Source organism: Nematolebias whitei, chromosome 19, assembly GCF_014905685.2.
Source record: "Nematolebias whitei isolate Nwh7 chromosome 19, NemWhi1, whole genome shotgun sequence".
NCBI lineage: Eukaryota > Metazoa > Chordata > Actinopteri > Cyprinodontiformes > Rivulidae > Nematolebias > Nematolebias whitei.
This window is the reverse complement of record NC_056516.1, coordinates 23,066,048-23,078,569: the sequence shown is the minus strand read 5'-3', so window position 1 is coordinate 23,078,569 and position 12,522 is coordinate 23,066,048. Positions and strand designations below refer to the sequence as shown.

At 38.5% G+C, this 12,522-nt stretch overlaps 1 protein-coding gene across 1 annotated transcript in view; it reads left to right on the top strand.

Moving 5' to 3' along the window:
• The first annotated feature begins 5,184 nt into the window (after window positions 1–5,184).
• Window positions 5,185–12,522, top strand: part of gabbr2 (gamma-aminobutyric acid (GABA) B receptor, 2) — a 164,471-nt gene continuing 157,133 nt past the window's right edge. The window contains exons 1-2 of the mRNA XM_037693673.1: window positions 5,185–5,196; window positions 6,002–6,139. Coding sequence (XP_037549601.1) covers window positions 5,185–5,196; window positions 6,002–6,139 — 150 coding nt within the window. The remainder of the gene's footprint in view (window positions 5,197–6,001; window positions 6,140–12,522) is intronic.

The following is a 12,522-nucleotide window of genomic DNA, read 5'->3' as shown; positions in this document are numbered from 1 at the left end:
TGTCTCAATAATAAGGGAAAGGGTAAAAGACACAGCACAGAAACATTTGAAAAGCTTCACGCTGATTTGTATTTGCCCCTGCATGTCACGGTAAATCGATTTTTACATCGGTTGAAATAGTTGTAAACATTCTTGTTTCAGTGATAAATCTATTGATTGGAAAAAAGGATAACATGCATGAAGTGTTTTATTGTCAAACAGAAATAAGAAATTGAATCAATGAATTAATGTGCAGTAGTGCGCCTCACACTTTTTTCACACATTTAAGTCAAAATGAGGAGAAAACACAAAAACATGAAAGACAATACACACACTTTTTCCATAATAAATAATAATAATCATTTTTTTTAGCTTCTTAGTTTGAATAATGTGCTGTTTTAATTATAGACATTAAATAATTGCTTTGTCTTTGAGCTGTGTAATGTAATGCACTGTAGCTCAGTTTCTGCATTTCTTGTCTTTTTCTTGATCATTTTTGGAGATCTTTTCATTTAGACTTTTTCTATTTTCTGTTTTATTTTGCCCCTTTTTGTGTCATTGGTGATTTCTGTATTAGGACCACCAAATAAAACTCACTGGTGAATAGCAAGAGTTTGCATTTAAAACCGTGCTTCTTTTCTGTTTTTATAACTCTCTATTTAGTTGGGATACACAGTTTTTGTATGCAAATTAATAACTGAAGGAGTGTTTGTGTCACTTTAGTTTAGAGTCAAAAGTAACAACCATCCAGGTTGTCCATGTGGGTCCAATTTCACAATTATTGAAACATTATATGTAAGTAGAATTTCATATAAAGGAAAAAATGTCTGTCTCTGTGTCTAGATGCACATTTAAGTTTATGAATCTGGCTCTTTCTGAAGTAAAGATGAATTTAATGTAAAATATGAAAAGAATGTGAGGGTGTTTAAAAGTTTTGGCTAACCTAACTTTTGAAAAAGGGGCAATATTTGTAAAAGTGTCATATTAAAAAATATATGATTTTGTGGAGAAAACTGCTGAATGAGCTCAAGAATTTCATTAAAAACCGCTTTTATTGCAAATCACTGATACATAAATCAAAGTAAAAATCATATCATGCGCAAAGATGTTTTATTTCAATATTTACAAATCAACATGACAAAAACCAGTATACATTCAGTTTTTGTTTACTGGTACAATTTTTTTTCTTTAGAACTCAAAGAGTTTTAACTCTTTAAAACGATGTCAGTGATTCTCTGATATTTTATTCTGTGTAGTTATAAACAGTGTGTGAAGTATAATGTCCCATCTCACTTCAGACATTTCTTCTTTTGTGTGTGTGTGTGTGTGTTTGTTTCAGGTTATCTTGTAGGGACCAATTTTACAAAAAAAATCATGCACTGTGGGAACCAACTGCTCTTTATTGGGACCAAAGCCAGATCCTTAAAGGAGAAGTCTCGTTGGGGGGTTAGGGGTTAGGTTTAGGACTAAGGTGTAAATTGTGGATGGGTTATGGTTAGGGTTAGGCATGTACTAGTAATAGTTAGATTTAGGGTAAGGGTCAGGGTTAGGCTATAGAAAATTAATGGAAGTCAATGCAAAGTTCCCAAAAAGTATGTTTACAAGAACGTGCATGCGGGCATGTGTGTGTGGAAGTGTGTGTGTGACACTGGGCCTCAGGCTGCTGATTTGGGTCCAGTAATTGTTCATTAGGTGAGAGACAGGTGCAGATGCCTCTGTTTGCAGCGCCAACAAGGCATTTCATCATGGTTGGCTCGAGCCTGCCCACCGACCAGCTCCTGTTCTTGTCAAAATATGCACATAAATAAACGTGCACACATATCGTGCTCATATTGGCACTTTGGTGTTCTCTAATAGGTAATCTTGCATCTAATATCAGTGGATCAGAGAATATGAGTTGAAAATAAAACAGGTTTTTTTTGGCTTGTACCATCTCCACTATGATGCTGTGTGAGAGAAGATGGTTAATTTGCCTGACTGGATCAATGAAGTTAAAGTTACAAATTTAAAAACATCCCATAGTTTTCATAGATGTTAAAGATGTAACGTTTATGTGGGTGTGTCTGCTTTGTTTAACTGTTTTTCCTTCGTGCCTAACATTTCGTCCCAATGTTAAACTGAATTATATAGATTTTTTTTACGTGCTTACATTGCATGAAGAACTGTGCTTGCAGAAGGTTTTGAATAAAACTTCCTGTAGTTGATGCATGCTGACCTTTAAATATATACTCTATATAAAATGCAGGACTTTGATTAAAAACTGTTTAATAGAAGCAATTTATCACATGCATAAGGAGGGGGAAAGCCATTTGTAGCTAAATTCCAAAGAAACTATTTCCTTGCATTTATCCTGGTTGAATGTGATTTATCTCCAGCAAAAAAACAAAAGGCAAACGTTATCACGTCATCAATGGATATTAATCTCTGTAGCATTGTGTAAAGGTCACCATGGGGGATTTTGAGTTACGAAATAAGGCTGAGGAGAGTTCAATATAACGGATGGAACAGCTAGTCAGAGTGTTGAAGTGCTCCAAGTGTCCACTGAAACGCCAAACTGAGGAGGAGATCTTTCTGAAAAATAAGAGAAACTAATATAAAGAGTAGTCCCACTTTCAGGTTCTGATGTAAAACTCCCATCTAGAACTGTGTGGCCATCTGTAGTAAACTCTCTGTTCATAGGTCAGCGTTGGACATGGTACAGCTTAGGGCTGGGTGATATGGCCAAAACTTTTGTCACAATATATTTCTTAATTTAAATGCCATGTTAGCTCAAACTTCTTCTGACTCTCAGCATATTCGATTGAATGGAAACGTGGAACAAGTTAGATGCGTTCCCACCGCTAGTTGGAACTCTCCGTCACATTTTGCAGCACACTGAAACCTGCAGTTTATCGGATCTTAGCTGAATCACTTCCACACCGCTGAGTTAGTCTTTCCTCTCTTATCAATCATGTCACCTGCTTTCTCTTCACTTGTGAAAGCTTGTTCGGTCACATTCTGACGATCATGGGCACTCATTTTGAAGCGAAAACTTAGCACGCGTTGGAGCATAGCCTAGCCTAGCCTAGCCTGCTACCGTTGACTCCTTTGAGCTGTAGTGTACGTCACTACGCACTTGCGTAGTTGTGTCGCAGATTTTTCTGTTCGCGTTGAAACAAGCGGCCGCTTCAACCCGAACAGAAAAAGAAATACGTCAGTGAAACGCTGTAATCGTAGCGTAATGTATATCGAAATGTCAAAAATGTGCTTAAAACTCGTATCACCATTATCGAATAAAAGTGTATTGTGATATATATCAAATTATTGTCCACTCCTAGTACAACTCCTTTGAATCTCCCATTTTCAGGTTCTTCAGCCAGCACTCTCCTTGTCTTCTATCCCCCCCCCTCCATAACCACTACCCTTTTTTTGCCATCTCATGAGCCAGTCAAACAGATTACTACGGGCGTTAACCCCATCGATCTGCTCCAAATGGCCTCCAAATGCCAGGAATTACATTTCAGACTGGAGCAGAGGGGAATAAAGTGCTGTTGTATTTCTTCCTGCTTTGCTTCAGAGTAAAGTGCTGTTATGCCATCTTCATCTACAGTAACACTTTATCCGCAGGACTTTTCTTGTATTTTTTAGGAGGGTCCGTGAAATTTGCGAGTTTTTACCCATTGTTTTTACAAGTGTGAAAGAATATGTGTAAAGGTGTAATTTGCATTTTTGATTGTGTACATTTTCCATATTTGAGAGACTTTAACAAATATAGTGCAGCTTCTCAGTATCAGCACCACAGAATATGTCTGAGTTTATTAAATACTCTTCTGTGAGTTAATAATAGAGGGCAGGTTTGATAATAGTGGTTGCATGGTTAATAGGTGTGTTAATACGTTGTCTTTCTTAGCTCATTTTCGATTGCTGGCTTCCCTCTTCTCTTTCCATTACCATCACTATCTCCACTTCTCTTTTTGCTTTGTCCCCCTTTTGTATCGCACTGCCTCACTCCCATTTGTTTCATTTTGTCTGTCCAACCTTTATTGCGTCTCCGTAGCTGAATTAAGTATTGATTAATGTCGGTGTGGTTGTGCTACCTAATGAGAGGCTAAATATAGCCATCACTACAAAGGTCCTACAGCGGCATCCTCCCTTATCCCTAGCTCAAAGTGTGAATAGTCACATCGTTGGCATGACAACAGGCTGGTCAAGGCTTTATGAGCAGTCACAACAGATTGTCAGCTTGTGCTAATGCCAAAAAGTAAAAAAAAAAAAGGATGAATGAAGGTGAGGAGGAAATAATTACAGTAGTTCATAAAGTAGGAGGAAAAAACTGCACTCAGTTTTTCAGAAAAGTTGGTTAGGTCTAAAGTTTCTTGGTGTCGGATTTTGTTTCCGGGAACCAGGTGCTGTCGTGGCATTAAAAATACAAACATACCAACCTAATATTTTACCACCTACAGTCCATTGTTACTCCGCATGTTAAATCAGCCTGAAAGTACTCCATCAAAGAGCACTATTGTATTTTCGTCGACAGGTTTAGTTGCCCACACTTCTTTTTTGTTTTTGTTGCATGGTAACCAATTGAGTCACAATCCTTCAATAGCAGCCCACCTCCTTCCAGGCAGCCGAAGGAAGGGAATAAAGAAGGATAAGCATGGACTAATAGGAGATCTTCGTTAATAGCCTACTGTTTCATGCTGTGTGGCCATGATAAGGCATACCCACTGTGTCTAATCACATCTCCCTCTCATTTCACCTGAGGCACATCTGCAATCAGGTCTATTTTTGAATGGCATCACAGGCATTGCTCTGTTGGAATCCATACGAGAAAATGGTCTTTATATCCATGCAACTTCTACCGGGGCAGAAATACAGAAATCACAGGGGAGGTGGCAGTAATGTGGGAACACAGCTCTAGGAGGTCTTGATATGACTTGTGAGGATATAAAAGTTGCCCGCTTCCTCATATCTTCTTCCAGCTACCAGTTAAAGACTATCATCCTCCTCTCAAGAATGAAAGACATCATAGCAGATAACTGGATTTGAGTTTGTATCAACCCTGCAGCCAATACACCTGCCACTACACTTAATAAAGTTGGAAATGGATCACAACACAGAGTCCTGTGTGTCTGTCAGGAATCTCATTTCTCCAATCGAGGTAAAGTATTGCAGCTGGTGTTCGGTGATTTCATTCAGTCACTGGCTGATTGCTAACAAGGCAAAATGACCCTCCAAGTGAGATGGACGCTGTCAGTGCGCAAACACACCACCTGCCATAGTTCGCCTGCGTTGGAGTTGCACCCATAAAGACATCTGGAATTAAGTGGCAATAATAAATCAATAAGCAGGGAAGTGTTTACTGCTGAAAGGAAAGTCATGACAAACGGTGGAAATTGGAGATGTAAAGCAAAACCAGTCAGCTAGGGATCATGTAGCAATCAATACACTTTTTTTTTACTCTTTTCTTTTATTATTTATTGTTTCTCACTTCTACACACTGTCTTTGGTTGCCATAGTGATGTAAAATGTCTGCTTTCTGCAGCACTAGAGCAGAGCCTTGCTCCTACAGCCATGGTGTTTCAGAATATCACACACATGCACAAACATACAGTTGCACGAGCCAGCAAGTCTTTAAGTTCTGTGGTGCAAGCAGCAAGTTAAACGTCATTTAAATGCCACATTTTCTTTTACATAGAGCACATTTTCACTTGGCACAATTTTGTCACCCTTTAGCTCGCACTATTGACGGATCAAAGGTTTGACATCTGCACATTTGTTCCCAAGTAAACTAAATTGTTTCCTAAACCTTCTAGTAGAAGCAGAGCGGTAGAGGCCTCATCCCATTCTTTACTGGTTAAAGTGTACAAACCTCACTAATAAGCTAAATAAACCTATTAGGCTGCAGCTATTATAAACTGTTTTGTTAAATTTGTGGTACTCGGAGCAGTTATGGCATGAAACATACTGTCAGTTTAAAATTTAATGTGTACACAACATCTCAAGACCCATCTGAAACCGAACCCTTTTCTTGTGTCTGCAGTGTGACAACGCCAAAGGACTGAGGGCCTTTTTCGATGCCATATGCTACGGCCCCAAACACCTGATGATCTTCGGCGGGGTCTGCCCCTCTGTCACGTCCATCATCGCAGAGTCCTTGGAGGGTTGGAACCTGGTGCAGGTAAGCGTGTTTTACATTATCTGAACAATATGTGCTGACTTGATCAAGAAGTTTTTGTCAACGTTTTTTCACAATGAAACGTAAAAGCAGGTTACGAGGTAATAGTTGCCTCTTGTTTTTAAGATTAGCTTGTTCTGGGTGTTTAATGGGTGCTCCAACTTAGGGCCTAATCTCTTTAGCCCCTGCAAAATGAGTCTAATTCTGCACTTGTTTTTAATCCAGGGATTCCCCCTCCCTTTTATCCTTATCCATGGTCAAATTGGTTTAAAGCCTCGATTAAAAGGAGCCGATATCAAAATGTGAACTTGATGTTCTGACAGTTTTTCTAAACACAAAAGTGGCAGATGGCTGTCAAATGTGGTTTCATGCATCTCACATAAAAAAAAAAATTAAAAAAAAAAACTTGCTTGGAGGGTGTTTTGTTATTGCTGTGAACTAATGAAAGCCTAAGTACTCAGGTCAGTTAAGCTAATTAGCTACATTCATATTTCACCATTCAATTACTCTTGCTTTCAAAATGGCATTTGCTGCTATTAATTCAGTGCAGCATCAAGACTCCTCAGAGCAAATTAAAAACTGTTTTTTTTTCTTACATTTTGTAAACTTTTGACCCCTTCAGTTGCTGCTCACAGTGTCTTTGACGCTATTCTGTAAGTACCAGAGAGGGGAATTGCCTCTCGCCAAATAATACATTTCATTTGCTGTAAACCTCGCAAAGGTTATCAGGCAGAGATAAGAAGGCAGGAAGCTTGTGCTTGAAAGAGAGAGCATAATTCAAGAGGCAGCGTTTTGAACTGAATGTCACATAATGGTTCATATTTCTTCTTGTTGTTCCAGCGACTCTGCAGCTTTTCATTATTCCTTTGTGCTACCGTCATGCTCAGGTCACTCAAGACTGAAAATATCAGAGGTTCGAGGTGACAAGTGCGTCTGTCTTTGTATTATTTTAACAGTAATGTCAGTCTAGAAAAGAGTTTTGGGTGCTCTTGAGATTGTGTGTGTTTGAATGAACCTTCTTTGCGTGTTGACTTGCTTGATAATGATTCCTCTGAGAGGTGCAGCAGCAGCACTCTCCTGCGTTAAAGAACACACTGTTTGGTACAATTTGTTCCTCCGAGCACTTTATCTGGTCGGGTCTTTTGTAGCCATCAATTCAAAGACCGACACCAACAAATTGAGACCAGCCTTTTTCCAAAATGCACATTATAATGTTGACTCAATATTGGATTGTAGAGATGTAGAGGTGCAAAGCCAATGCCAAGCAGCACGTAGCTGTTCTTGTTACTGGAAAGTGAACAGCAAGATTTGTGGAGACCACAAGGACACTCTGAGACCACATAAAACATCTGGATCTGAAGCAAAGTTTGTGAGGTTTTAACCTTTCAAACCTGCAGCTTCTCTTGTTTCAAGCATGTTGTCTTATTCAAGACCCACAATTTCTTCAGAGGCTGAGATTCTTAATGGATCAAGTCATTTCTGTAAATGCTTTGCATCTCCAGCACGGTGGCTTAGTTGGTAGAGCTGTTGCCTCTCAGCAAGAACGTTGCTGGATCAAATCCAGCCAGGGGCCTTTCTGGGTAGAGTTTGCACATTCTCTCTGTGCACGTCTAGGTTTCCTCCCACAGACCAAAAACATGCATGTTAGGCTGACTGGTAACTCTAAATTGTCCCTAGGAGAGAGTGATAGAGTGAGTAGTTGTTTGTCTCATTTGTCTCTGTTTCCCTGTGATGGACTGGAGACCTGTCCAGGGTGTACCTCGCCTTTCGTACAGTGATTGCTGGACATGGGCACCAGTGACCCCCGTGACCCAAAAAGGAATAAGCGGATATGTATGTATATATATATATATGTATGTATGTATGTATGTATATATGTATGTATGTATGTATGTATGTATATATGTATGGGTGCCAAGATGGTTTTGGGGCAGGGCAGCCAACTTGGGACCTGAAGGTCCTGGGTTCAATCTCCGGTCATTGCACATCTCGTGGTGTCTCTGAGCAAGACACCCAATCCCGAATTGCTCCCCGGGTGCTTGCATAGATGCCCACTGCTCCACCTGGGTGTATCCCAGGTGCGATGGGTGAAATGCAGAGAACCAGTTTTGTCTTTGTATGGGAACATACAATGATGACAACACATAGCACTTTATTATTATTATTATTATTATTATTATTATTATTATTATTATTATTGATGGATATTTTTAGATCCTTAAATTTTAATAGTCTGTCTAGAATCAGGGCAGCACGGTGGCGCAACTGGTAGAGCTGCTGCCTCTCAGCGAGCAGGTCCCTGGTTCAAACCCCGGTCCAGGGGCCTTCTGGGTGGAGTTTGCATGTTCTCTCCGTGCATGCGTGGGTTTTCTCCGGGTACTCCGGTTTCCTCCCACAGACCAAAAACATGCATGTTAGGCTGATTGGTAACTCTAAATTGTCCCTAGGTGTGAGTGGGAGAGTGAATGTTTGTTTGTCTCGTTTGTCTCTATGTGGCCCTGTGATGGACTTGCGACCCGTCCAGGGTGTACCCCGCCCCTCGCACAGTGATTGCTGGACATGGGCACCAGCGACCCCCGTGACCCAAAATGGAATAAGCGGGTAAAAGATAATGGATGGATGGATGTCTAGAATCAATGTTTTAGTTTTATTTAAAACATTTTAGACAAATCAACGTTTTTTTCCTTATTTGTGCTCATTTCTAAATTTAGGTGCTTTCAGTGGTTTGCAAATTGGTTTAGAGATGCTAATTTTATTCTTAGTGTGTGAGCAGCTCCATTTTTACCGTCATTCCTTCCCACTGTCGCCAGCAAGCTGTTTTATCTTGAGAGTTCTGCTGTGACGATTCAGCACATTTCTCAGATAACTTTTCCTGACTGGCACCTCAGAATGCACTGCAAATAGATTTGAAAGTGGATCTGTTTTGGAATGATTTGGATTCAGGATTTGTACTTATTTTCTTTTGTATGGTGCTCTGATATGTGTTTTGTTGTGAATTGGCACTATTTAAAAAAAGTCAACTTGAAGGATTTTATAAATTGCCAAGAAGGAAGATGTGGTTGAGCTCTGCCATAAAAAAACAAAGTAATAGTAGAAAAAGTGGCCTGAAAGTGCCAATCTGAGAACAGTTTGCCACACGGAGGAATTTTCTGCTGTCAGCTGTATTTTTTTGTTGTGACAAGGGATTGTCACCAAGTTATACAGTTCAGGGGATTCACACACGCACAGTGTGACTGTTTTTGGGTACTTTGTCTTCTGGATGGATGCCGTATGTCAATTATCTGCAAGCATTTAGTCTGACACTTACCGAGGTGCATTTTGCACTTTGTTCAGTTAAACAAAGCCCCCTGATTATCTCTTGATCTCAAAGTGCCATCTAGTTTTATTGAGTTTAACTGTTTTGTTTCCCAGTCAGAAGCTGCCAACTTTTATTTATTTATTATCTGTGTCTTAGTACATCATGCTAAAAAGTGTATTTTTAGAGATGCAAGATGTCTGTGCAGACTTTAGCTCCATCCTCATCAGAATGTGAGTCATCAAGCAGCTGCTCTATATCGAGAACTGAACTCCTGCAAAACATACGTTTGAAAAAAGCAACTTGCCTGATAGCTTTGTGTTGCTCCTCAGAGCATAAAAATCACCATAAGTTGTCACCTTTTTGTTGCTCTGCATGAACATTTTTAAGGTGCTACTTAAGCTCGAGTCGAATTAGATTTTTGATCAACGATCTAAATTAAAGATGCACGATATTGGATCTTTGGTCGATATCCGATACGTTAAAACTTATTTGGCCGATAACCAATACCAATATTTTTTCCCTAGACCTACTTACAGAGACTACAGAGCTTTCTCTGCTGTGGAATTAAAATAATACATTATTCTGCATGGTCTTTGTCAGTTTGTCCTGCTACCAAATTCAGATGTCACAAATGGGGCTGAAAATGATGCAACACGTCAACTTGGATTATGTTTAATGTCAAATTTATTCATGACATTTACTCTCTCTAACAACACTTGAACAGTGCAAATTTGTAAATGTTCACAAATTTAAACTCAACTTGTTCACAAGCAACAAGTGAAATGCGTATGAGTACATTAATAGATATACGTGACACACTTTTTAAAATTAAAAATTAAATTAAAACAGAAGCCCAATATGTGGTTATACAATCTTAATGATCAACTCAAATCTACTTGTCACTGGGTTGTCATTCAAAAATAACACATTTTATATCGGTGGGTTATTTTGATGGAATGTCTGATGTCCGATATTTAACTTTATCGCTAATATCGGCCGATACAGATACCATTCTGATATTATCGTGCATCCCTAATCTAAATTGATCATTGTTAATCTGTACATGAAACGGTGCATGTATGTATTCAAATATTTGCCCTTTTTTCTACAAAGACAGCTCTGTTTGGACAACAGTTGCGGTGAGTGGGTGCACATAGACTTTACTGTTTGTTTGTTTAATGCAAGGCTGTAATGGTTTTGTTTTAGAATGAAGAAAAAGAAATAAAGTAAGAATCTGCCAAAAGCCGAAGAGAGACGGTGAAATAATTTTAAATGTTGAAACATGAACTCCACAAATTTTCATCTGCCACATAAGTAATGTTTTTATTTTGACTTGTGAGTTCTGTCACCCTGAATATTTCTATCTGCACTCTGGCATCTCCTCTGCAAAACTTTGGTTTGGAAAGAAACAGAGAGTTTTCTACAGTGATTCTTTTTTTTTTTTTTAATAGACCAGTCTTAACAAGCTCATCATTTCCACATCAAAACGGAGAGCTGGCAGATGCTATCTACAGGGGAGAAAACTCCTGAAAAAACATCTAATCATACCCAAATAAAAATAGCATTCAATCAGTGTTGATGCCTAATGAAGACAACTTTTAAAGGCCCAACAAAAATAAACTCACTGCATATCTGTTCATCATGGTGTTTGCACACAGTCCCACTTAAGAAAAGAACAACTTCAAAGTGTCAATGATGCAAAAATTCAGGTTTCTTTCTCCTATTTAATAACAGACATGTAAAATTCTAAAAGAAAGGACTGTATCATGACAATATATATTGTGGTATACAATATAACTGTTCAAAAACTAATAATAATGTTTGAATGGATGATAAGCAGAGAGAAATGGCCCATAACAAACATGTTCCTTCCACATTAAGGGGTTTTATTTATTGTATGAAATACATAAAACCAACAGTAGCCCCCAAAAATAATGTTTTAATCTCTGGAAAGCAGTTTAGTTCTACAAGTAAATAAATTCTCTTAAAGAACATCAGAAAGTTGTGCTACATTTCAATAAATAAATGGACATACAGCTGCTGAAGATACACATTTTGTGTTAGGGAACAGTTTGATTTTAAGTCATGTGATCATTTGTTGTTCATGGTGGCTTTAAGGCCTGTGGAGTAGCCAATTTATTTTAGATTAATATGTAAAGATAATAATATTAAATATGTAAAACATATCCTAATTCATGCTCAATAATTCAGATTGAAAATCCAGCAAAGTTAGGTCAGGTCCTCTGGATGCTTTTTTTTTTTTGTAGACATTTCGTTGTTCATGTAAAAGACTTCATCAGTCCAAGGAGCCACAACAAACTTAGTCTTTTAAAAAGCACCTTCACATAGTGGGTCAACCAGTTTGATGGTGCTTCATGACCAAAGTGGTTCAAAATATCCTGGTTCATGCTCAATAATCCAGGTTAAATATCCATTGTCAAAAATACTTACACCATAAAGTAAACATTTCAAATGAATATACTGTGACCAAAATCTCTGGCTCTTAACTGATTTAAGCAGGTTTTACAGTAAACCACAAAAAAGGCTGTCTTGCTTCCATTAAAAAAAAAAAAAACAAAAAAAAAAAACAAAGTGTTTCTGTAAAATTTGCTAAATTTTTCTCTCTCAGGTAAAAATTGTAAATGAAGCATTGGAAAACGATTCATACTTTTGACACAATATATCTGTTCATAAAGTCAGACCTGGTGAAAGTTGTAACTTTGAGACTCTGAGAAGGCCCAAACAACCCCGGTGCTGCACAGATTCTTCACAAAAGTAGGATGTTTTTGTGTGTAACAAAATGTGGAAACTAACATTAACCCCCAGCTGCAGCAAGGTTTCAATTCAATTCACTTCAGTTTATTTATATAGCGCCGTCACAACTGTCATCTCAGTTTTGAGGTTTTTGTGTGGTTTCACAAAATAATAAAGTTACATATGATCCTCTTTGCTCAGCTTTTAAACTTTACATCCAAATTTCAACAAATTCCTGCATCCAGAGATCAAACTTGAGTGAAGGGTAGCTCATGCGCCTATACACCCACACACACACACACACACACACACACACACACACACACACACACAC